At 55.9% G+C, this 23,584-nt stretch overlaps 1 protein-coding gene and 2 long non-coding RNA genes across 3 annotated transcripts in view; 2 read left to right on the plus strand and 1 right to left on the minus strand.

The window, feature by feature from the left end:
- Nucleotides 1-12,747: 12,747 nt before the first annotated feature.
- On the plus strand, nucleotides 12,748-17,139 carry LOC123602030. The gene is made up of 3 exons (XR_006714320.1): nucleotides 12,748-13,066; nucleotides 13,164-13,267; nucleotides 16,480-17,139. It is a non-coding gene; the product is annotated as an uncharacterized LOC123602030 (long non-coding RNA).
- Nucleotides 17,140-17,164: 25 nt separating this feature from the next.
- Nucleotides 17,165-21,013, minus strand: LOC123602029. Its single transcript, XR_006714319.1, has 3 exons — nucleotides 20,972-21,013; nucleotides 18,158-18,354; nucleotides 17,165-17,526 (listed from the first exon to the last, which is right to left on the minus strand). It is a non-coding gene; the product is annotated as an uncharacterized LOC123602029 (long non-coding RNA).
- A 227-nt stretch (nucleotides 21,014-21,240) lies between these two features.
- Nucleotides 21,241-23,584, plus strand: part of LRP5 (LDL receptor related protein 5) — a 105,731-nt gene continuing 103,387 nt past the window's right edge. The window contains 1 exon segment of the mRNA XM_045486152.1: nucleotides 21,241-21,440. Within this exon segment, the coding sequence (XP_045342108.1) occupies nucleotides 21,377-21,440 (64 nt within the window). The 5' untranslated portion in view covers nucleotides 21,241-21,376.

The raw sequence follows: 23,584 nt of genomic DNA on the forward strand, positions 1-23,584 counted from the left end.
TTTGTGTTATCATTGTTATGTATGTTGTTGATTCGATGATTTTTAAAAAATACTCTGTGAGACAATGTTTCTTTGCATTTACCCAGATGTTTACGGCTTTCTTTTCTTTTCCTTCCTTCTTGCTTCGCAGGCCTCCTGTCTGTGGTCACTTTCCTCTTGCTGAAACAAATCTGAGGACCTGCTGATGGGAGTCTCCCAGCCTTCGTTTTCCTGAAAATGCCTGTACCCCTTCCTCATTCTCGAAACATATTGTTCATAGCTAAGGAACTCAAGATTGGCAGTTATTTCCTCTTGGTGCCCCGACGGTGCCCTTTGCCTGCCTGTCTGACTTCTGCTGATGCTTTTGAGGCATCAGCTGCCCGTCTCGCCGCCTCCCCGTTGGAGGCCATCTGTCTTTTTCTTGCAGCTTTTCGGAGTATTCTCATTGTCTTTGACTTTACTATGCTATCTCTCAGAGTACATTTCTTTTTTCTTTTTCCACTTCCCACTGGCCTGCCTTCCCCGATTTATGATGAAGCCGGGATAGGAAATGGCAGTGAAAATTTCCATTCAGAAAGGAAATAGTGCGAGACATTGGGAGTCCGTGGTCCAGCCCAGTGATGAAATCCTCTGGCCAGAAAACAGTGGGTCCCCTTGCCTTTGATGAGCCCCCGGTTCTGCTCCCTTGAAGGGGTCCCTGCTCTTTGTCCTTAGTCCCCGGGTCTCTTTTAAGAGGCTGAAAACACAACACACAACAGCCGGATCATGCCTAACCACACAACGTGCAGCAGCCCGCCCAGAAAACCAACCACTTGCCCAGAAAACCAACCTCTTATCTGCAATAACCAGTCCAGCAAGCCAGCGTGCCTGTAAGGCAGATTTGCAGGAAGCCACACAGATCTCTTGCAATGGTGCCAGAAACGAAACAATCACGTCTGTAAGAACCAGCCCAATATGCCGGATTTGATTAATAACTGACGATTTCCATCATTTTTGTCCCTGCTTCCAACTTAAGACCACAGGAAGCCAAATATGTTCCCGTCACCAGCACCCAGGACGCCCCACTTCTGGTCAGCTCCCCGTGCCAACAGCCTCCAGTCGGGGCACCCCTGGAGCCTTCCCGTCCCCCAATAAAGCTTTCTTGCTGCTCTGCCTGACCCGAGTCTCTGCAAAACGCAAGTGATGGCGGTTGGCTCCCTTCCTGTGGCAAAAGCTCTGACTTCGTGGCCTTTACTTGTTCTCATTTGGGTGGTCTTTGTTTTTTCCCCACGCTTTCCATCTGTCTCTTTGACTGCGACGGAAGCGACCATCCTTGGGGGGTGTCCACGACATGTGCACCTCAGCTCGTACCTGAGAAAAGATGGTGACCTGCCCCGACACGCCTGCGCAGAGGGCCCAGCTTGCTGAGTGCTTTGCTGCCAGGGCCCTTGAACAAAGGCTCCCTTGTGGTCCGTGACCTGTGGACTTTCTGCTGCCCAGAAGACCCATCTGCACTCAGGTTCCCTGGGAAGTCAGACTCTGAGATGCCTCCAGGGATCTCTGGAGTGGGGACAAAGGTCTGGGGCGTTTATTCCCCCATATCAGCCAGGCGTTGAATGCAGCTGCCTCAGGAAGTGGCCGTGACCTTGGGACAGGCAGTTTCCATTGTCTAAGAGCAAGTTCAGGAGAGGGACTCCACCGAGAGCAGTCCAGTCGGCCACCCACCCCCCTCCAGGTGGCCGGGGAACGAATGCTTCAGTCCTGGAGGCGGGATGTGGGGGAATCTGTCTGAGGGGGCTTGCGGGAACCCCAAAACCTGACCCCCCAGAAGCCAAAGGAACCTGCACGTTTGTCTCAGCAGAGAAAACAATGGCAGTTGACTTGTGGGGCTTCAGTACCTCCAAGGGATTGAGGCCAAGCTGAACAGGGTGCCTCTCACTGCGTCAGAGCTCTCAGAGCAGAGCGGATACAAACAGGCCGTGGACAGTTTCCCCAACCCTAAAAGACATCATTTCCAAAATTAAAAATTCAAAAGAGTAAGTGTAAAAAAAACAAAAACAAAAACAAAAAGATAGTCACGGCTGAGAACCTTGCGAAAAATCAGATGGAAAAAGTGACAACAGAGAGCAAAATTGCAGGGAAAGTGGAAATGAACACGAAAGAGATAGGAAATCTGCAAGTCAGGACTGGAAGTCCCCAACCTCTAATGATAGAAGGACAAGGGGGCTAGAGATGGGGTAGTGATTCAAGGAGTCCCACAGCACTGGCACCAGCTTCTGGGAGAGTCTTCCCTGACCACTGTCCCCTGCGCCCACATCGGAAGTGTGCACTTGGGGACGATGTCCTCCTCGGGGGATGTCCAGCTTTGGCAGCCTATTCCTGCCCACGCAAGCTTGCAGGCCTACCGGCCACTTTTGTTTTAATGCCCCGACTGTATAGGGTTTTAAAGTCTGGTTTCATGACTTACTATTTTTTTTTAAATGTTTATTTTGAGACAGAGCAAGTGAGCGGAGGGGCAGAGAGAGAGAGAGAGGGAGAGAGAGAGAATCCCAAGCAGGCTCCGTGCTGTCAGCAGCTCGAACCCACGAACTGCGATCATGCCCTGAGCCAAAACCGAGAGCTGGATGCTTAGCCCACTGAGCCACCCAGGGGCCCCTGGTCTCATGACTTCTCTGGAAAAACAGTTCCTTCCCTCAAAGCGCTAGCAGCAGACTGACCTGTTTGCTATTTGTTTTCAGGCTGTTTGCTTGCCCAAGGAGATGCACCCAGCTCACCCTGGATTGTATTCCTTGCCTTCCAACCACCAAGTGGAGTCTGGTCTCTGTCCCTGAGCTGAGCATTTGGGGGTCTTTGCCACTTACAATCTGCCTGGCAGCCTTGTTTCGTGCTACGAGGTATCTAGAAGCAATCGGATTTTCTTAACCTACAAGGCTTCAAATTTCTGGAGTCTTACTATCTTATTCCTTCTGCTTAAAAATGGGTCCTTTTGGGGGCGCCTGGGTGGCTCAGTCGGTTAAGCGTCCAACTTCGGCTCAGGTCATGATCTCGCGGTCCGTGAGTTCGAGCCCCGTGTCGGGCTCTGTGCTGACGGCTCAGAGCCTGGAGCCTGTTTCAGATTCTGTGTCTCCCTCTCTCTCTGCCCCTCCCCTGTTCATGCTCTGTCTCTCTCTGTCCCAAAAATAAATAAACGTTAAAAAAATAAAATAAAATAAAGCAAAAAAAAAAAAAAAAAAAGAAACCGAAAATTCAAGAATTAATTCTTTTTTTCTTTCCGGCTCTGGCCCCCTGTGCTGGGACCTGCTGAGTCCAGTCACTGTTCCCAGGACCTGTCGCACAGTCCAGTGGCACAGACAGAGCAGTGAGGGGGACAGAGAATTACTCCCTCGTTATCTGGGGGAAGAAGGAACATCAGGCTTACTTGCCCTTCGCAGAGATCAGAAAAGAGTTTTGTACCATTTAATGAGATAGAAAAATGCTCTTGTCATTAACATGAAACCAAAACAAAACCCAGCACATTGTCAACCCAAGAACTTTGCATTGGCTGTTCCTTTTGTCTGGAACGTTCTTCCTCCAGATGTCCTCTTGACCCCATCTTCTGAACGTTCGAGTCTCCCCTTCTTCTCAACGAGATCTTTCCTGACCATTCTGTGTTTTCCTGATCCCCCAACTCCGCTTCACAGTTTTTTCCAAAAATTTTCTGACATATTGTAAGATTTATTTGTGTAGACTTGTTATCTGTCTCTCCCCCTCTCAGGCGTAGGCTCCGTGACAGCGGTGGTCTTTGTTTGGAATCCAAAGCTCCTAGAACAGTGCCTGGCATACGGCAGGTGTTCAGTACATATTTGTAGGATGAATCGTTCCCAGGTTGATAGGCAGAAGAAACGTTCATCCAAATCCGATGCGAAAACAGCACACGGGAGCCGTAAAGCTGTGTTATCACCCTTCGGCTCTGATTTGAGCCCGACCCCCAAGTCTTTCTCAACTTCCAGCCCCAAGTCATGGCTACACCGGGAACCCAGAGTCTAAGTGAAGTCTGGCCCAGGTGACTCTCACGCCTACTGCCATCTGAGACCATAACGAGAGAGACACCCAAAGATGTATGTGCAGGGACGTTAGCTGTGATATCAGGTCCAACATCGAAAATATGGAAGAAGGCTAAAAGCCATGCAGAATGCTGAAGTAAGTTGTAATTATCCGTAAGCAAAACTACTAAGCGCCTAGTAAAAATGATACAGCTCAGTTGGTTCAGCATCTGACTCTTGGTTTGGGCTCAGGTCAGGATCTCACGGTGTGAGATCGGGGATCGAGCCCTGCATCGGGCTCTGGGCTGACAGCGTTAGCAGCCTGCTTGGGATTCTCTGTCTCCTTCTCCCTCTCTGCCCCTCCCCCACCCTCTGTCTGTCAAAAATAAATAAACAGTAAAAAAAAGTGATGCCTGTAAAGAACTGCCAAGAATATGGGGAAATGCCTAGGACATAATATTAGGTGGAAAAAAAAAGTAAGATAAAAAATGGCATATAAAATGCAATTGCTCCTTTGTAGCTTCTGAAATTCGTCTGAATGTACCGCCAGCTGAAAAATGTAAAGAACAAACTAAAAAATGCAGTTAAAAAAAAGAATGAAACGATATGTATAAACATAGGAAAAAAGTAGTTAGATGATCCTCTGTCTCTGTCTTTTTTTATAAGCTGAAATGATTAAACAGCCAGAAAGTCCAAGGTAATCAACGTAAAAAAAAAAAAAAAAGGGAGCGTCTGGGTGGCTCAGTCGGTTAAGCGTCCGACTTTGGCTCAGGTCATGATGATCGCGGTTCCTGAGTTCGAGCCCCACGTGCGGCTCTGTGTTGACAGCTCAGAGCCTGGAGCCTGCTTCTGATTCTGCGTCTCCCTGGTTCCGTTGTTGAAGATTGTGTTCCCGAGTCTCGAGTGCGTGGTGGAGGGCACGTCTGTTCCATGCAGGGGTTTCCTGCGCGGCCCCTGGCCAGGCTGGCTGGCGCTTACCCGTTGGCATTCTGTCGCTCCCTCCGGCAGGCTTTAAGAGCTCTTTCTGGGGTTCCTCACGCCTGCTGTTGGGCCACTTGGTAACTTGCTGCCCACCTGCTAAGATGCGCCCTTTGCTGCCTGCTCTGTGGCAGGGGACCCGGAGGGCGCTGGGGACAGCGGAGCAGAGGGCGGACTGCTCGTCCTGCTTCTGTGTGTTCCTGCCCCCCACCCCCACCCCCGCCCCTGGCCCCGAGGTGGCTTCCTAGCAGAGGGCCAAGAGCGAGACACTTGGCCAGCCCGGGCTTCCCCGGCACTAGAGGGTAGATTTCTGGTGAGTGCTGCTGGCCCCACACCTGGGTGACCTTTCCAGCATCTTCTTCCCTCTTCGGTGAGGGCAGGACCTCCGCTCCGGGATCTTCTTTGTTGCGCCCTCGGTCCCAGCCCTTGTGTCTTCTGTTCCTGTGTTCTTTGGAGTTCTCTTTACCGCCGGCTGTCCAATTCCCGTTACTCTCCTCCCCATTACCTTATTCTTTTTAAAAAAAATTTTTTTTAATGTTTATTTATTTTGAAGGAGAGAGAAACAGAGTGCAAGCAGGGGAGGGGCGGAGAGAGAGGGAGACCCAGAATCCGAAGCAGGCTCCAGGCTCCCAGCTCTCAGCACAGAGCCCGACACGGGGCTCGAACTCATGAGCCATGGTACAGCTCGTCTATTTCAAGTGAAGGGTACGGGGGCATCTGGGTGGCTCAGTCGGTGAAGCATCTGACTTCAGTTCAGGTCATGATCTCCTGGTTCAGGAGTTCAAGCCCTGCATGTGGCTCACTGGTGTCATCAGAGTGGCTACCTCAGATCCTCTGTCCTCCTCTCTCTCTGCCCCTCCCCTGCTTGTGCTGTCTCTCAAAAAAACAAACAAAACATAAAAAAAAAAAAGTAAAGTGATGGGGCGCCTGGGTGGCTCAGTTGGTTAAGTGTCCAACTTCGGCTCAGGTCATGATCTCATAGTTTGTGAGTTCGAGCCCCACGTCGGGCTCTGTGCTGACAGCTCGGAGCCTGGAGCCCGCTTCGGATTCTGTGTCTCCCTCTGTCTCTGCCCCTCCCACGCTCATGCCCTGTCTCGCTTCAAAAATAAATAAACATTGGAGGAAAATTAAAAAAAAAAAAAAAAAACAAACGTAAAGTGAAGGATACAATAGTTTTTAGTATATTCAGAGAGTTGTGCAACCAATCACTTTCACTGATGTTGGAACATTTTATCACCCCAAAGGAAGCCCCGTAGCCATCAGCAATCACTCCCCCTCCTATCGTCCCCCCAGCCCCTTGGCAACCACTGATGTGCTTTCTGTCTCTAGGGATTTGCCTATTCTGGATGTTTCAAATAAATGGGATCATACAATATATGGTCTTTTTTTTTTTTTTTAAGTTTGTTTGTTTGTTTGTTTGTTTTTGGTAATCTCTACACCCACCGTGGGGCTTGAACTCAGAAACCCAAGACCACGCTCTTCCGACTGAGCCAGTGGGTGCCCCGATATGTGGTCTTTTGTGCCTGGCTTCTTTCATTTAGCACCCCAGTTTCATGGCTTCTCAATGGTGTAGGGCGTATCAGCACTACCCTCCTTTTTACTGCCGAGTTAATATCCCGTTGTATCCGTAAACCACGTTGCGCTTATCCATTCATCTGGACCTTCGGACATTTGGGTTGTTTCCACTTGGGGGCTATGATGAACAACGCTGCCGTGAACATTCACACGCACGTTTCTGTGCAGATTTTTGCCTTCGTGTCTCTCCAGCCGGTGCCTGGGAACGGGACGGCTGAGTCACACGGTGGCCCTGTGTTTGGCCTTTGGAGGGGCTTCCAGAGTGTTTCGAGTAGGAACAGTGGAGGACGCACTATCGTACGTGGGCTTGACTTCCTCCGTCCCTGTTCGTCTCTCTGGGCTCCACCTGGGCAGTCTCTTCCTTCTGTCCCCAGAGCATTCACCGTCTCGTCTATTCGGTTCCCAATTTCAATTGTAATTTTTACGTCTGCTGTCGTTCTTTTCCCTCCAGTTTCTCCGGACTTTATTTCTTTTTCTAAAGCTTTTTTTTTAACATTTACTCATTTTTTGAGACAGAGACAGAGACAGAGCACAAGCAGGGGAGGGGCGGAGAGAGAGGGAGACACAGAATCCGAAGCAGGCTCCAGGCTCTGAGCTGTCAGCATAGAGCCTGATGTGGGGCTCAAACTTACAGACTTACGAGATCATGACCTGATGCTTAACCAACTGAGCCACCCAGGCACCCCGTATCCTGTTTTGTTTCTTTAAACATTTGAAGAAGGTTGTCCAGCTTTTATGGCTCTGGACTGCAGTTTGCCCTTGCTTGTGGTGGTTCACGTCCTGATGTGCTCTGTGAGTTCCAGAACTTTGAGGGCGCTGCTCAAAGCACACAGAACATTGCATTGCTCCCCGGTTGCCTTTGCTTCGCCAGGCTCTGTGGGGCTCTACCAAAGGGGACTCCTTTAGATGGCACCCTCCACATCGAAGTCTATGTGGCTTCTTGTTCTAAGCCTTTTGGGTACAGCGCCAGGCCGACACGTTCTCAGGGAGACTTCTTGCTTCCTTTTCACGTGTTCCTGCTCGACTCCAAGCCACAGCCAACACAAAGAAGTCTTCTCAGGGCGCCTGGGTGGCTCAGTCGGTTAAGCGTCCGACTTCAGCTCAGGTCATGATGTCATGGTTCATGGGTTTGAGCCCCGCGTCGGGCTCTGTGTTGACAGCTCAGAGCCTGGAGCCTGTTTTGGATTCTGGGTCTCCCTCTTTCTCGGCACCTGCCCTGCTCATGCACTGTCTCTCTCGCTCAAAAAAAAAAATAATAATAATAATAAAAATAATTTAAATATAAAAAAGAAGTCTTCTCCCTCCCATCCTCACGGCCCTCCATGCGGCAGATAATTTTGTTGTTGTTCATTCACCGAGGATGTTTCTTTCCTGGGGATTCTCAGCTCCTTGTGGGTTTCTGATCTGAACTCCCTCCCGGCTCTGAGGTTCTTGGGAGCAGAAACACCCCCAGGGCAAGGCCAGCTGCAGCCGGCAATGGTCTTGGTTTCATTTAATGCAGTATTTGAAATATACATAAACATACAAAGAATACTGCAGTGACTTCCATGAACTAATCACACAGGCAACTTTGGAGCTCACTTCCCCACCCCTACCCCCATCAGTAGGGTCTTGAAGCAAATTCTAGACATTGTGCTATTCCATCTGAAAATACTCCAGCACGCATCTTCCAAATGATGAGAACTCTTTATTTTATTTAATTATTTTTTTAAGTTTATCTATTTATTTTGAGAGAGAGAGGGAGAGAGACAGCACAAGCAGGAAAGAGGGAGAGAGAGAGAGGGAGAGAGAGAGAATCCCAAGCAGGCTCCGTGCTGTCAGCACAGAGCCTAACGTGGGACTCGATCTCACAAACCGTGACATCATGACCTGAGCCAAAATGAAGAGCCAGACACTTAACTGAGCCACCCAGGCGCCCCTTGATGAGAACTCTTTAAAAAACGTAGCTGCATCATCCGCATGCACAACAAAAATGTAAAAGGACAATTCCCTTATCGCATCAGTGTTCACATCTGCTATCGTCAGAGCTCAAGTTGCCAGTTGTCTTGAAAATATGAGTATGGCTTTTTTAAAAAGTTTATTTATTTATTTGTATGTTTGTTTTGAGAAAGAGAGAGAGAAAGAGAGAGACGTGGGAGGGGCAGAGAGAGAGGGAGAGAGAGAGAGTCCCAAGCAGCCTCTGCACCGTCAGCAGAGAATCTAATGAGGGGCTCAAACTCACAAACCGCGAGATCGTGACCTGAGCCGAAACCAAGAGTGGGATGCTTAACCGACTGAGCCACACGAGCACTCCAATATGGCTTTCTTTTTATTTCTGGCCTGAAAGATGTCCCCTACTTTCCTGCCAACTCCATCATGGCTTTAAAAAGTTGTTTTTTTTTTTTTTTAAACTAATATTGCTTCAGTATTTTTAGGTGTTCTGTTTCAAGAGGGGCTCTCTGGATATCTAGCCTGTCATTTTGCTGGAAACAGAAGCTCTGACCACAATTTTGCTTTAAAAATGTCATCTCAGGGGCGCCTGGGTGGCTCAGTCGGTTAGGCGTCCGACTTCAGCCAGGTCACGATCTCGCGGTCTGGGAGTTCGAGCCCCGCGTCGGGCTCTGGGCTGATGGCTCAGGGCCTGGAGCCTGTTTCCGATTCTGTGTCTCCCTCTCTCTCTGCCCCTCCCCCGTTCATGCTCTGTCTCTCTCTGTCCCAAAAATAAATAAACGTCGAAAAATAAAAATAAAAAAAATAAAATAAAATAAAAATGTCATCTCAGGGACACCTGACTGGCTCAGTCCAGGGATTGTGTGACTCTTGATCTCGGGGTTGTGAGTTCGAGCCCCATGTTGGGTGTAGAGATTACTTAAAAATAAAACCTTAAAAAAAAAAGAAGTCATGCCTGCATATGTGCCTAGAAAAAAAAAAAAGACTGGAAGGAAATACATAGCAATGCTAACAGTAGTGAGATCTCTGTCGTGAGATTATATATGATTTTTATTCTCTTTATCCTTTCCTATCTGCAGGGAGCATGAATGAATTCTATAATCAGAATACAAAATAAATCCCATTAACCTAATTGGAACCATGAGCGTTGCCTCTGAACCTGGGCTCCTCTGTCTTCTACTTTCAGCCTCACTGACACCAGCCTGAACTATAATGATCATAGGGGCTGCCCCAGGCCATTCTCACGTTCCTCAATCTATTGGGGCTGGCAAGGGGTGAGTGGTGGGAGAATCCTGACTGCATCCCCCCTGCCTGCCCATTGACTTGCCCATGGCTGAGGGTCCTGGGCCACCGGGGAAGGCAGGCCGAGGGTGGAGTTCTGCCCAGTTTTTTCCTAGGTAATCTGCAAACCTGCCCGGGGGGGGGGGGGCAGATGTGAGGAAGGACAGCCATCAAAGTGTCCCTCAGCAGTCTCCACCTTGACTGAGGGGGTTCGGGAGAAAATTGACATCCCTGACCCTGCAGAGGTCACTTGGGCAGCCCTTTGTGCAGGACTTGGAGGGCACCGCCCCCACCCCCACAAATCCCAGCCCCTGGGGTCCTTGGCTGATGCAGACTGTGGCTCCGGGCCAGGCCCTCAGCCTCTCTGAGCCTGTTTTCTTATCACAAAGTGGAGATACCAGAGTGTCCCTGGTGGGGGTGGGGGTGGGGGGTTGGCATGGGTGCTTGGTGGCTGTCACGCATTTCTAGATGTGTGGGTCCCCGGTGTCTACCGAGGAACAACATGCCCTGCTTGTGAAAGTCGTGGGCGGACCAGGGAGACTCAGAGCCTCCCTGCCCTGAGGAGGACCCACCCAGGTGTTAGCAGGTTCCAGCTTGGATGCCCAGGACCCTCCTCCAGGCTTAGGCCAGGAAGCCCAGCCCTGGTCTTTGCTGCTGACCCGCCGGGGTGGGGGTGGGGGTGGGGGTGGGGGGGGTCCCTGAACCCTGCCAGTAGCATGATGTGTGTGACCCGGTTACCTTACTCCCCAGGCCAGCACCTGCTGTCATCCCCATTAACACCTGTTAGAAAACTGAGGACCCCAGGGGTTCAGCAACTTGCCCAAGCTGGTATTGCAACCGTGTCCACCGATCAGGGAGCCTGCGTTCTGTCCTCTTATCTTGACAGCGTCAGGTATGCGTGGCGGTTCCTCCGGGAGGTGCATCTTCTGAGACTCCCCCCTCCTATCGCCCCCCCACCCCACCCCGATTTTTGCCGAGAGCAGTGTCTTTGGTTCCCCAGCGCCAGGAAGAGCCAGGCAGGGCAGGATGCTGCTGCCCCCTCGTGGCCGCATGGCTTACTGCAGGTCCGAGGACGCGCCGCGCCCGGAGCGCGGAGATGCCGGAGTCCATCCACCTGCCCCCGCTCGTCTCAGCTTCTTCTCCGGGGAAAGGACACAGGGCCTTGCAGGCAGCAGAGATAACGCGGTCTGCAGCTCCGTCCTTTGCTCATTGAGGAACCTCAGGCAAGTCACCCAACTCGCCCCTGGCCTCAGCTTCCCCTGAGGGAATAAAAGGGGCATAAACGTGACCCCTTCCTTGAAGGGCTGTTGGGAGGCAAGGAGGGGCTCCGTGGGGCTCCTGGAGAATCTAGAAAACCAGCTTGAGAGAACTCGCCCTGCAGCCTCTGGCACAGGGAGAGCGGTGGGAAGACGTGTGGGCTTCTTTCCCGCAGGGAGGAAACAGCCTGGTACAAAGTCCCAGGCGGTTTGTTGACCGTGGGGCCGGGGCTTGTGCATCAAAGGCGCCGGGTGCCCTTGTCCGCTGCCCGCTGTGATCTTTGGTCGGAGAGTTACGGAAAGGCAGGAAGGACGTGGGATCCTGGCCTGGGAGGGGACCCTGGGAGGAGGCACGTCCTCCCCGCCCCCCCACCCCCCCATCATTGCCAGGCACGCCAAGCGTCAGCCTCTCGGCCTCGCCTGCTGCTTCCCATAAGGGCCGAGGGCCAAGGCCTGGAGAGGCGCAAAGGCCTGGAGAGGCGCAAAGGCCTGGAGAGGCGCAGGCAAGCCCAGGGTCTGACCCTCCGGCGTCGTGAGGGGTGCGTGTCCTTGCTGCCCTGATGCCCCAGCAAGTGTATCTTTAGGCTCAATGCCAGGCCCAGCCCTCCTGCTGACCCTGTGAGGCCACTCCCACCAGAGCCTAGAGGCGGAGGGAGGCTGCTTCTAAGACCTCAGTGGGGTGAGGGAGGGGCCTTCCTGGGACCACATGGACCCAAGACCCCCTAGGCGTGTCCTCAGCCACCAGCAGCCCTGAGACCTGTACCCTCCTCCACCTCCTCTAGGCAAAGCCTCCTGTCCTGGGCGCCTTCCATGACTTCCCTTCCCATCACAGCCCCTGGGGTGTCCACACCTCAGGATCCTACTGGGATGGAGTATGTTCTGCAGGAAGGGAGGGGCTGAGACCCACCCCGTGTCTGAGCTGGGGGAGAGTCCCTGAGACCACGCACAATATTCTGTCTGTGCAGAGCCCCCATTAGAGGGGTCCCCTGTCTGGGTCCTCGCCCCTGCAGCCTGCCGGCCTACAGATCCCCTCCCTCCCGCGTACCCCAGACACAGGCTGCTCCCGGCCCCAGACCTGAGAGTCACCATCCATGCACACACCCTTCTGCCGCCAGGGGCACCTGGCCTGTCCACGGCTGCCCGTCCAAGCTGACCCTTGCGAAGGCACGCTTCACCCGCTTCACCCTCACTGAGGGCTGGCGGGGCCTTCCCCCGCCCACCGAGTTTCTGCAGCACCTCCGTTCTCTTTACCCCTCTCTCTGTCCCCACCTGAGCCCGCTTGGCCTCGCCCAGTGAAAGGTGACCATAATGCCTGCAGGAGGACAACAGCTAGACACAGAGACCCAGGGCCTGGGAGGACAGTGAGCAGCCTAGAAGATCTGTGCCTGGCAGGTGGGGGGGGGGGGGGGGAGGGGGGGGAGGGGATGGATGCCATCAGGAGAAGCTGGCCAGAGCGGGAGCCATGGGGCACTGGGGAGCCATAGAGGGTTCATGCGAAGGGAGGGCCACGGTCAGACGGGCATTTCGGGACCCTCAGGCTGGTTGTGCTGACAGCCAGACTGCAGCGGGCAGAGCCGGGGGAGAGAGATGGGGCGGGGGGCTGCGGTAGCTAGCTGTGGAGAAAAGCGAAGCACCGGAGAGCCGTGCCTGAAGCCGGGGAGTGTGTGGGCAGGAAGGGCCAGGCCGGGAGAGGGGAGAAGCGGAAGAGGGGTGGGGGGAAGATTGGAGGCGACTCAAGGAAGCACAGGAGGGAGGCCTGGGGTGGAAGAGACTGCGGAATGGAGAAGCAAGATACAGCAGGAACGGACTTTGGGCTGCCACCGGGGAGGTCATTGCAGGGGCAGGATCGAATGAGCAGGAGGGGAGGACAGGAGGCGGAGAGTGTAGACGGGTGGGTTGGAGAGGCTGGGTGGCTGAGGGGACTGACAGGAAAGAAGGGGAATGGTGAGATTTGGCCGTGCTTTGTTAGGAGGGCAGACTCTCCAGTTTACAGGCAGAGCCTGGAGATGGGGAGTGAGGAGGGGTCCTGGCGAGAGGCACGGGCCTGGGGAAGGAGAGCCGGTCACTGTAAGTTGGGGGGCGGGGGGGATTAGCCTGGGAGGAGGGCCACGGCAGAGCTAGGAGACCTGGGTTCGAATCTCAACCTGGCCATTTTCCCACTTAGGGCAGGCGCCAAGGCTGTTCTGAGCGGTGCTGTCTTGAGGGGTGGAGTTCATGTGGGACTTTCCACCCCAGTTTTGCCTGATGTCCAAGGCCCCAAACAAAACGGTAAGCGCCATCCTGCCTGGGGCTCCCAGCTTTGGGGGGCCGCCGCTGCACCCCCTCCAGCCTGCCCATCCCCCACAGCGGGCATGGTCCCTGCTGCTCACCCCACCTTGTCCAGGGCACTCGGACCCCGGAGTCCCTGCTCAAAGAGCACAGAGCACGGAGTCCAGGCTCTGCGGGTGCCTCCCTGGGGCAGAGGTCAAGTGACCTCACCTGACTCTTGTCACCATGCTCCAACGTAGAACTCTGAGGAATCCAAAAAGTTCCTGCCTTCCTGGTGCTAGGAAGGTGTGTGTTTGTCCAGCTAGGAGGATAGAACACTCTATATTCTCTATAGTCTGTGGGCTAATTTTTAATTTTTTTTTTTTTTTTCAGAGAGAGAGGGAGACACAGATTCCGAAGCAGACTCCAGGCTCTGAGCTATCAGCACAGAGCCCCATGCAGGGCTCGAACCCACGAACCGTGAGATCATGACCTGAGCCAAAGTCGGACACTTAACAGACTGAGACACCCAGGCACCCTCTCCGTGGGCTAATTTATAACTTTTTTTCTTCAGTGACCACCCATAATTTTATTAGGTTGTAAATTTGCTAAGGTTTTGCCACATTTGTGAAGAATATAAATAATGAAGACATTTGTAGACAATAGGATGTTTCTCCATTGAATAGTTTGGAAGCGATCTCCTGGGAAAATTGTCCTACATACACATAGTTTGTTAGATCTAAAAAAAATACTCATAATTCTTAATATCATCAGAATTATTTTTCTTTTTTTTTTAATTTTTTTTTTCCAACGTTTATTTATTTTTGGGACAGAGAGAGACAGAGCATGAACGGGGGAGGGGCAGAGAGAGAGGGAGACACAGAATCGGAAACAGGCTCCAGGCTCTGAGCCATCAGACCAGAGCCGGACGCGGGGCTCGAACTCACGGACCGCGAGATCATGACCTGGCTGAAGTCGGACGCTTAACCGACTGCGCCACCCAGGCGCCCCCAGAATTATTTTTCAAGCAGGATATGATCGGTTAGGATATCCCTTTTGCCTCCTTCTATTTAGGAAAATTCCTCTACTTAAAAAAAAAAAAAAAAATGACATTCAGGGGCACCTGGGTGGCTCAGTTGGTTAAGCGTCTGACCTCAGCTCAGGTCATGATCTTGCAGTCCGTGGGTTCGAGCCTTGTGTCGGGCTCTGTGCTGACAGCTCGGAGCCTGGAGCTGCTTCGGATTCTGTGTCTCCCTCTCTCTCTGCCCCTCCCCCACTCGCAGTCTGTCTGTCTCTCTCAAAAATAAATAAACATAAAAAAATGATATTGATGTGTTCAAGAGGGGTTTTTAACTTTTAGGTGGCGGGCACGGCGTGGGGCTTGCTTTGTCCGTTTGGCCCGGGTGCTTGGGGGGGAGGGCCTCACAGAGGGGAGCTTGGTTTCACCAGCCCTAGGGCAGCTGACTCGTTTCTGTTTGCCCAGGACCTTCCCAGTTTGTGCCCTGAAAGTCCTATGTTCCGGGGACCCCTCAATGCCAGGCAAACCGGGATGCCTAGTCCCTAAGCAGCCCACTGCCTGCCATGAGAGCACAAAGGAGGGGAGGGCTTAGTAGAAAGAGAGATAGGCTCTGAGGTGGGCCCCTTTCATCCTGAGACAGGACAAGGGGGCTCCGAGGAACCAGGGGACATATGTCCCTGCAGCTGGGTCTAGGTGGGGGGACATCACAGGTGTCTTGTGTTTGCTCCATGCCTGATAAATGAAAGGCCAAGGCCATCACTGTAGCTGCCTGGCCAGCCACAGAACTGGGCAAAGTCCTATGTCCAGGGGTCAGATGGCATCTGAAAAATAGCCAATGTGCCCACAAGGAGCCTGAGAGAGAAAGAACTGACATTTGGAATCCCCAAACCTACAGGCCCCCAGTCTGGTCCCAGGGACACTCGGCCCCCCCCCCCCCGCCAGCCCTTTCCCTTTCCCGCCCCCATGTCCTTCCCCCCCGCCCCCACCCCTACTCCAGCCCTGAGGAGGAGAGCAGAGGCCAGCTGGAGGAGGGGAGAAGCGGGGACTTCGAATAAACCTCCGTTTTGATCGCGAAGCCAGGCCTGGCATGGCAGCTGCTCACCGACGCTGTTTTGGGGCCAGAAGTGACCCGAGGACCTCAGAGAGTGACCAGAGAGGTGTGGCAGCCTCCCGGGGTTCCAGCCAGGTGCCCGCCGCGTGGACTGGTGGAGTCCTACGTGTTCAATTACGTGCACATTGTGCATCTGGCTCGGGTTGACCCCGGGTGCGCGTGAGCTGCCGTGCGTTTCCAAATATCTCCCCAAGGGCACGCGAGACCGGCCACCTGCGGAGCCCAGTGGACACGTCTCCAGCCCCAGGCCACTCGTATGCAGCAGCCACGCTTGGCCCTGGCCTTCCGCTCACTTCCTCCTCTGCCTTCAGGGAGCCCCTCGCTCCTGGTCCCCTCGCCTCTGAGCCTGGAGGCCCCAACGTGCGGCCTTGGACTTCTTTCGTCTTCCACGCTCCTCTGCGATCGTGGCCTCAACGCTGAAGAGTCCCACCTTTCTGCGCCCAGCCCAGCCCTCCTCCCTGATCCCCAGACGCTGCCCAGTCCGCTCCTCGGGACGCCACGCCCTGGGGTCTCTTGTCTTTCGCTCACCAACACTTACAGTCTCAACGAGTGCCAGCCCAGCCGCCCAGGCGCTCGGGCCAAACGCTTTGACGGCATCCTCGACTCCCGCTCTCGACCTTGGTCTTGCTCTCCGTGTCCTCTCTCCCCGCAGAGAGATCCAGAACACTACCGCCTCTCACCGTCTCCACAGCTGCTATCCTGGTCACCACCATCTTGAACTTGGAACCCTGCCGCGGCCCCTCCGCTGGCCGGCTTGGCTCCTCTCCTGCCCCCGAGGCTCCTTCCCGTGTGGGAACAGAGGTTCCGTAACATGGAAGTGGAATGCTGTGTTCCCCCCCTGCTCCTGGCCCTCCAGTGGTCCCCCATGTCACTCGGACGAGACGGCCTCCAGGACCCTGCAGAGCTGGCCCACTCCTCTCTGACCTTGGTTCTCTGTGCTCGGCTCCTCTGGCCCCTCACTGCGCCTCTGGGCCTGTGCCCTGGCCTTCCCCACCGGCTGCAAGGCCCCCTCCCTCCCTTCTTCCAGGTGTCTGCACAGATGTTGCCTTCCTAGTGAGGCCTTCTGTGCCCCTTGACCCTCTTACCCTGCTTTATTTTTTCCAGAACAGGCATCGCCGTATGACTCCCCGGAGCACGGGAGGAAAACGTGTTTACAGAGGACCAGAGAGCAAACGTTTTACGCACACCACCTCTGTTGCAATCCCTCCACTCTGCCATTATGGTACGAAGACAGTTGCAAGATGATGCCCTGAACAAGCCCTCACCTCTCTGACCTCAGTTTCCCTCCCTGTAAAATGGGTTGGAGAAAATTAGGGTCTGTATTCATTGCCCGCGGCGGCTGTAACAAACCACAGACCGGATGTCTTAAAGCAGCAGAAATGTATTCTCTCGCAGCCTGGAGGCCAGAACTTTGACATCCAGGGGCCTGCGCTCCCTTCCAGGCCTCTGGGGGAGGACCCTTCCTGCCCCTCCCACCTTCTGGGGGCTCCAGGCTCTCCTTGACTTGTAGCCACACCCCTCTCCTCTCTGCCTCCACCTTCTTCTCTTTTTCCTCCTCTTCTGTCCGTCTCAAATCTCCCTCTGCCTCTCTGGTCTAAGGACAACTGTCACTCGATTCAGAATCCACCTGGATAGTCCAGACTCTTATGATCCTTAACTTAATGCCTGCAAAGACCCTTTTTTCCAAGTGCGTTAACATTCACAGGGCCACCATTCAACCTACTACAGGTGTCTTTAAGGTGCTTAAAAAGGCGAATGCAATCAGAATGTCAACCTCTTCTTTTTATTTTTTTATTTTTATTTTTTGAGACAGGGATGGTGCAAGTGAGTCAAGGGCAGAGAGAGAGAGAGAGAGAGAGAGAGAGAGAGAGGGAGAGGGAAATGGGGCTCACCCAAAGCAGGTCTCGCGGTTTTTTACCCCGAGTGGGGCTCAAACTCACAAACCTGAGCTGAAGTCAGATGCTTAATGACTGAGCCACCCAGGAGCCCCCAAACGTCACCTTCTTAATCTGCAGTGAGAAGGAAAGCAGGTGGACCAGACACTGGCAGGGCCGAGTCGAAAACACGGTCCCCAAGGACCCAGGTTATGCGGCTGCTGAACCTTCAGGAGGGCTGGAACCCAGGGCTACAGAAAGTGAGGGCTGGTGACAGCTAGGGGAGGGAGGCGGGGAGGGGGGGAGTGACACGGAGCCAGTGCTTTTTCTGAGCCAGAACCTTTTCTGAGGTTCATATCAGCACCGAGAGATAAGAAGTCGACCAGACTGCATCATTCCCATTTCATGAATGAGGAAACTGAGGCTCAGAGAGGTGAAGTCCAGCCTTCACGCCCTCGCCCCCCAGATACCTCCATAGAAACCACGCCCACTACCGTCTAAGCCGTCCACTGCCCACCCCCCACCCCCACGCAGCCGTGGCCGCCTTTCTTCACCGCCCTGTGCCTGTGCAGGAGAGAGGCCCGCGGGGCTCCGTGGACGTCCCCACGGCGCACCTCTACCGAGCAGCCCTTGGGAGGATGCCTGTGGCTCAGAGAGCCCGGGGAACGCTGGGAATCCGGCCCGAACCTCTGATCACAGTGGCCAGGCCTCCCGGGCAGGAGGGCTCTCGTGCCCGGAATAACTCTCTCCAGAGTCAGCATGTTCCAGCCTGGGAGGGAAACCAAACAGGCGCTTTCCCCCGAGTGTCACGGGGCTGAGATGTCATCCTCTGATGGGCCCTAAATGGACCCCAATTGAGCCCCTGTCCCCGGAAACGATTAGCCCCGACAGGTGCCGAGCCCCGTTACCTCATCTGGATGGAACTTGCATCTAAGGGGTGAGTTGAGAGCGAACGCTTCCAAGTGTGAGGCCTAAGAAAAGGTCGGCGGCGTGATGGGCCGTGACAGGCAGTCTTCTGGGGGAAGTAGGAGCTTAGCACGTTCTCCGGTTGCTTCTTAACATGAGTGAGGAGTCTAAAAATTACTGCCCTTGTGATGTCGGAATTCTGCAGAATCAAATAGTGATTAGTTCTCATTTGTTCTTTGCAAACGACTTTTCTCAAAGTTCTGATAGGAGTCAGGCAACCTGGGATCCTGCTCTGATGCCTTAAGACCTGGGGCTCAGTCCTTCCCTTCTTGGCGGGGGGTGGGGGGTCTCTGGTGTCTCCTCCACCGCCAGCATCTCAAGAGTCAGCACAGGAGACCGCAGGGCACGCAGAACTGGCCTCTGCCGCCCCTTGACCTACGCGGCGTCTTCTGTATTGACTGAGTTCCTCCTGCGCGGAGAGTCAAGCTTTCCACCTCCCTCCCTGAGAATAAAGAATCTCTAGGTCTGTCGGTCTGCTGATTCTTGGTTCATTTTCCTTTCCTTACGAGCTGCTCTTGTCAGTGTCCCCTTAGCGAGCCCCTACAGTGGGCCACACTGAGCCCTCCTCCCCAGAGCCTTTAGCAAGACCCACTAGCTTTTCCTAAAGCATGACCAATCCGGTTCCTTCTCGCCTTTCATGAGCCTCCCCGCCCAGCTCCCCGTCAGTCCAACCCACCGTCTCTCCTGGCTGCTGCCATGGTGCCCATCTGGTGGCCAGTCCCCCCGCCCCCCCACATCCCCTCGTCCCTCCTGACGGTCCTGTCCCTACTCAGCAGCCAGAGTGCTCCTTTTATGATCGTAGGTCAGATCTTTCCACTTCATTCTGTCATGCAACAAACATTTATTGAGCACCTACTGTGTACCAGGCCCGAGTCTAGACTCAGAGGGGATGTATGGGGAACAAAGCAAACGAAAATCTCTGTTCTCTGGAGCTTCCGTTCTACTGGAGAGCAGAAAGGTGATAAACAGTATGTCCGGTGCCGGTCAGAGCAAAGGAGAAAGGTAAAGCGAAGATGTGGAACAGGAAGTGTTTGCAAGGGTGGTGGAGGGGGTGTGGTTTACAGTTTTCAAAGGGGGCCAGGGAAGGCCTCGCTGAGGAACTGAAGATGCGAGGGAACAAATCGTGTGGACAACTGGGGTCACAGAGTTCCAGCAGACGGAAAAGCATGTGCAAAGGCCCTGAGGCAGGAGTGTGCCTGCTGTGCTGGAGGACAAGCCAGGAGGTCATTGTGCCTGGGGCAGAGTGAGGGAGAGGAGGGACAGAGCATTAGGAGGTTGGCGAGATAAAGGGAGGGATGCGGCCAGATCAGGCCCTTAGGTGCCATAAGGCCTTTGGCTTCTTTTCCGAGATGGGAGTCACAACAGGTTCTTGAGCAGAGGAGGGAATGTGGTCTGGCTTGTTTCAACAGGCTCACTCTGGCTGCTGTAGATGAGGCTGAAGGGGGTCACGGCAGGGAGTGGGAACCCCGGCAGGGTGTGAGAGGGGTTGGTAGTGGAGGGGGCTAGAAGAACGAGGGAGTCTGCACCTGGCCCCAGGAGAGGCAGCCAGGCCCTGACGTGCTGTGCGTGGGGCCTACATGAGGGAACAGCGAGGGTGTTTGCTACCTAACTGTCCCCCCCCCCCCCCCAATGGCTTCGCATTGCTCTTGTGATAAATTCTTGACTCCTTTTCCAGGGCTGGTATGCGCGGGGCCCCGGCTGGCTTCTCCCGAAGCCGCCTCTGACCCTTTTCACCCCCACCCGCGGCTCCTGTGGCCTTGGCCTTTGTGATCCCTCCTACAAATCCAGCACCCAGGCTGGCCCCTGCCCAGGCCTTCACTCTTGATGCTGGCTCCGCCTGAACGGCTCTTCCCACCGCGTGCCTGTTCCCGGCTTGTACCCTCAATGTCCCTCCCTCCCTCCCTCCCTAAGTCACAACGTCCCCAAACATTGCAGCCCGACACCACCCGTGTTCCATGGCGTTTCCTCGTAATCTGTTAAAGGTGTTTCGGTCTTCTGTTTTAAATTTATCTGTCTCTTGTTTATGTTTGCCTCCCCCTCTAGAACACGAGCCTCAGGAGGACGGAGGCCGTGGCCTTGACCGGTAGCTTTGTAAAGTTGTCACAAACACACGAAAAGTGCGCACACCCTTGACTATGTGGGTGTTCATGCGGGTTACAGCCGGCTCTCTCAGCACCTGCCAGGTGGGCACAGCTATACCCATTTTCTAAAGGAGGAAAGACTACCCCTCTCGGCGCCCCCCTGCCCTGCGCCCCCAGGGCCCAGAGCTGAGCTGCAGGCTCAGGGAGCACTGAGCCGGGAGGATGGGGGTGGGGGGTGGGGGCTCCCTTCCATGTTTGCTTTCTGAACCAAAGGAGAGGTCTGCGATCCCAGAGGGGCGGGAAGCGTATTTGGAAGAACAGTGTGTCTGCTGCTTCGTGTACCGTAACTAATGTAGAGGGCATGTATTTGGTGGAGTAAAATAACCCGAAGCCCACCCCCACTCTCAGCCCCTGCGGCTCGAGCCTCTGTCCGTCCTCAGCCTCTGTCTCTGACTTGCGGGCTCCCTCCTCTTCCCTCCTCTGCCCTCCCCGGCAAGAACAGGTGTCTTGGGGCCGGACCCCGCCTGGGCGGCCGCGGTCTCGGGAGAGCGCACCGACCTGGCTCTGGGCTCCCGGCTGCCCCGCCGCGTGCCCTTCCCACGCCCCGCCCCCCTCCCGTGCCTCAGTTTCCCCATCGGTAAAGGCCGGGTCCCGGTGGCTCCACAGGTGACCCACCTGCTTCCGGAACTCGATCGGAGGCGGGGGTGGGGGTGGGGGTGGGGGTGGGGGGTGGGGGGGGTGGCCCGGAGCCCCCCCTCCCCCGCGGGCTGTCGAGCCCGCGCCGACCCCGCGCCCCCGAGGAGCCCCACGGGAGGCGGGGGCGCGGGGAGGGCCGCGGGCCGGCTCCGGGGGGCGCCCGCGGGAGGGCGCGGCGGCGCGGGGGGCGGAGACGCGGCGCGGCTTCCGCTCCCGCGCCTCCTCCCTCCTCCCCCGCCGTCCTGGTCCGCGGCGCCCGAGGGGGGGAGGCGGCAGGCGCCGGGAGCCGCGCGAGGAGCCGCCGCCGCCGCCGCCGCCGCCGCCGCCGCCGCCGCGCCATGGAGCCCGAGTGAGCGCGCGCGGGCCCGCCCGGCCCCGGACAACATGGAGGCGGCGCCGCCGCGGCTGCTGCTGCTCGCGCTCTGCTGCAGCCTGGCCCCCGCCGCGGGTAGGTGGGCGCGGGCCGCGGGGACAATGGCCCGGCGGCCAAGTGCGCGGAGCGCCGAGGCGACTTTGCAAGTTGGGGGCGAGTTGGGGCGCGCGCCGCGGGTGCCCGCCGCCCGGGGGTGGGGGGGAGCCGCGCGCGGGCCCTTTGTCTCGCCCGCCCGGGCCCCTCCCGGGAAGGCCGGGCCCCGTCCCGCCGGGGCGATCCCCGCCCCCCCACCCCCACCCCCACCCCCACCCCGGGGCCGGCGAGCGGGGCGCGCGGGCGGCGCCGACCCCGCCAGGTGCGGCGCGGGCGGGTCCTCACCTGCCCGCGGCCCCGGGGCGCGCTCGGCGGTGCGGCCGCGTGTAGCCGGCCGGGCGAGGCCGCCCTGGGACCGTGCGGACCCCGGGCCGCGGGGCCGGCGCACGGCGGGGACTGTCGGCAGGGAGGCAGGCCTCGCCGCCCTGCGTCGCGGACTCCTCGGCGAGCCCGTTTCCGATGGCCGCGCGGCTGGCCCGCCGGCCCCGAGAACTGATCGAAGTTGCACAGAAAGTTCTCAGACCCGGCGCCGGGCGGCCTGGCCTGTCGCGCCGCCCCGTTTCGTCGGCGAGGCTGTCGGTTTCCGAGCGGACCGACACCTGCCGGGTGCCCGGCGGACCCGTGGGGCCGTTGCCCGCCCCCCTCCCTCCTCCCCGCGGTGGCACCCGGCCGGTGTCCACCCCGGGGGGTGGCCTCGTGGGGCCGCCGCGCGGGGTGACGTGGTCGCGGAGCGCGGCGCGGTCGGGAAGCGCGCGGGTGCCTCGCTTGTGCACACCCTGGGGGACAGATCGAGGGCCCGGGGACCTTTCTCTGCAACTTTCGGTGTGTCCCGAGGGGTGGAGTTGAGGTCAGGAGGGCTCAGGAAACTTAAGCGTTGTGAAACGCTACACATGTTCTTTTAATTTGGAGATTGCCATGTGGTTTTGGAGCAAATCTCTCGCTACCTAAATCGTTCTCTTCGGACGTGAGTGTTTTGTTTTTCTGGAGTGTGGCTGGCCGCCTTGGACGGGGCCACGGAGTCCTGGGCTCCCCCGGCTGCTGTGTTGCTGCTGGTAGCAGTTTTTTGGGGGGTGGGGTGGGAGCGGGTGGCTCAGGTCCCTTTGTCTGGGCCTCTTTAAGGCAAACAGCTGTCTCCCTGAATATTTCCAGTGTGGACATTGCAGGGAGGTGTCCCGGCCAGGCTCTGTGGTCACATTTCCCAGGGCTGCAGCCCCTTCCCTGAGGTTTGGGGGGGGGGGCGTAGAGGGGACAGTTTCCTCACGTCCGTTTGCCTCCCAGCCGAAGCCTAGAGAATGCCGGTGGTTTCACCCCAAATGTATCTCCCTCCGGAGCGGGTTTACATTTCTCAGCCATGTCTGATACTAGCAAAACAAGGTGACGACAGAGCAATGACAGTATCTGGGCAGCTCAGACCAACGCTGCTGCTTTTCTTTCCGGAAATGCCTGGATCACGGAGGCAAAAGGTTTTTTGTTGTTTTTTTTTTTTTGTTGGGGGGGGGGAGATGTTTGTTTTAAAGGTGGGGTTTCTCAGCCAGCCATACTGCTTTTCACTTCGGTGCAGTTTGGGATTTCCTGTCCCATTTGGGGTGACGTTGCTGGAGTCGGATGCCTGCCGTTTTGTAGTTCAAGCCCCCAAGGGGAAGGAATCACGGCTGTGGAGTTCGGTCGCGTATGAGGCAAAGATAGAGTTGATCATTTTAACATTAGGAAGCATGTCAGCATGAGGGTTTTAGATCCCCGGCTAATGTGGCAATCCGATCCTAAAATGGAAGGAGGAGGAAGCACCCTTTCTGCACCACTGTCTTGACTGTCCCCGATTTCTGCGTTAGATTTCTGCGTTGGTCCAGAGTGGAGCCAGTAAGCTGGTACCTAATTATTTTTCCTGATTGCTTCCTGTTGCAATTTGAAGCTGTGAGCCCACGGAAATGCCTTTGTTTTAGTGGCCCCGGTGCTGGGAATGGCTTTCCCCGGCTCAGCTCCACAGGCCCAGACCGCTCCCCTCTGGCCCCACAGCACTTGCTGTAGGACCACCTGTCCAGGACCCCCTCTCCACGTCCCCCCACCGCCCAACCGCCTGTGGGTGGTTCCTGTAGATGCCTACTGCCCGGCCCACTGGAAGGGCCCAG

This window comes from Leopardus geoffroyi, chromosome D1, assembly GCF_018350155.1.
Source record: "Leopardus geoffroyi isolate Oge1 chromosome D1, O.geoffroyi_Oge1_pat1.0, whole genome shotgun sequence".
Classification (NCBI taxonomy): Eukaryota; Metazoa; Chordata; class Mammalia; order Carnivora; family Felidae; genus Leopardus; species Leopardus geoffroyi.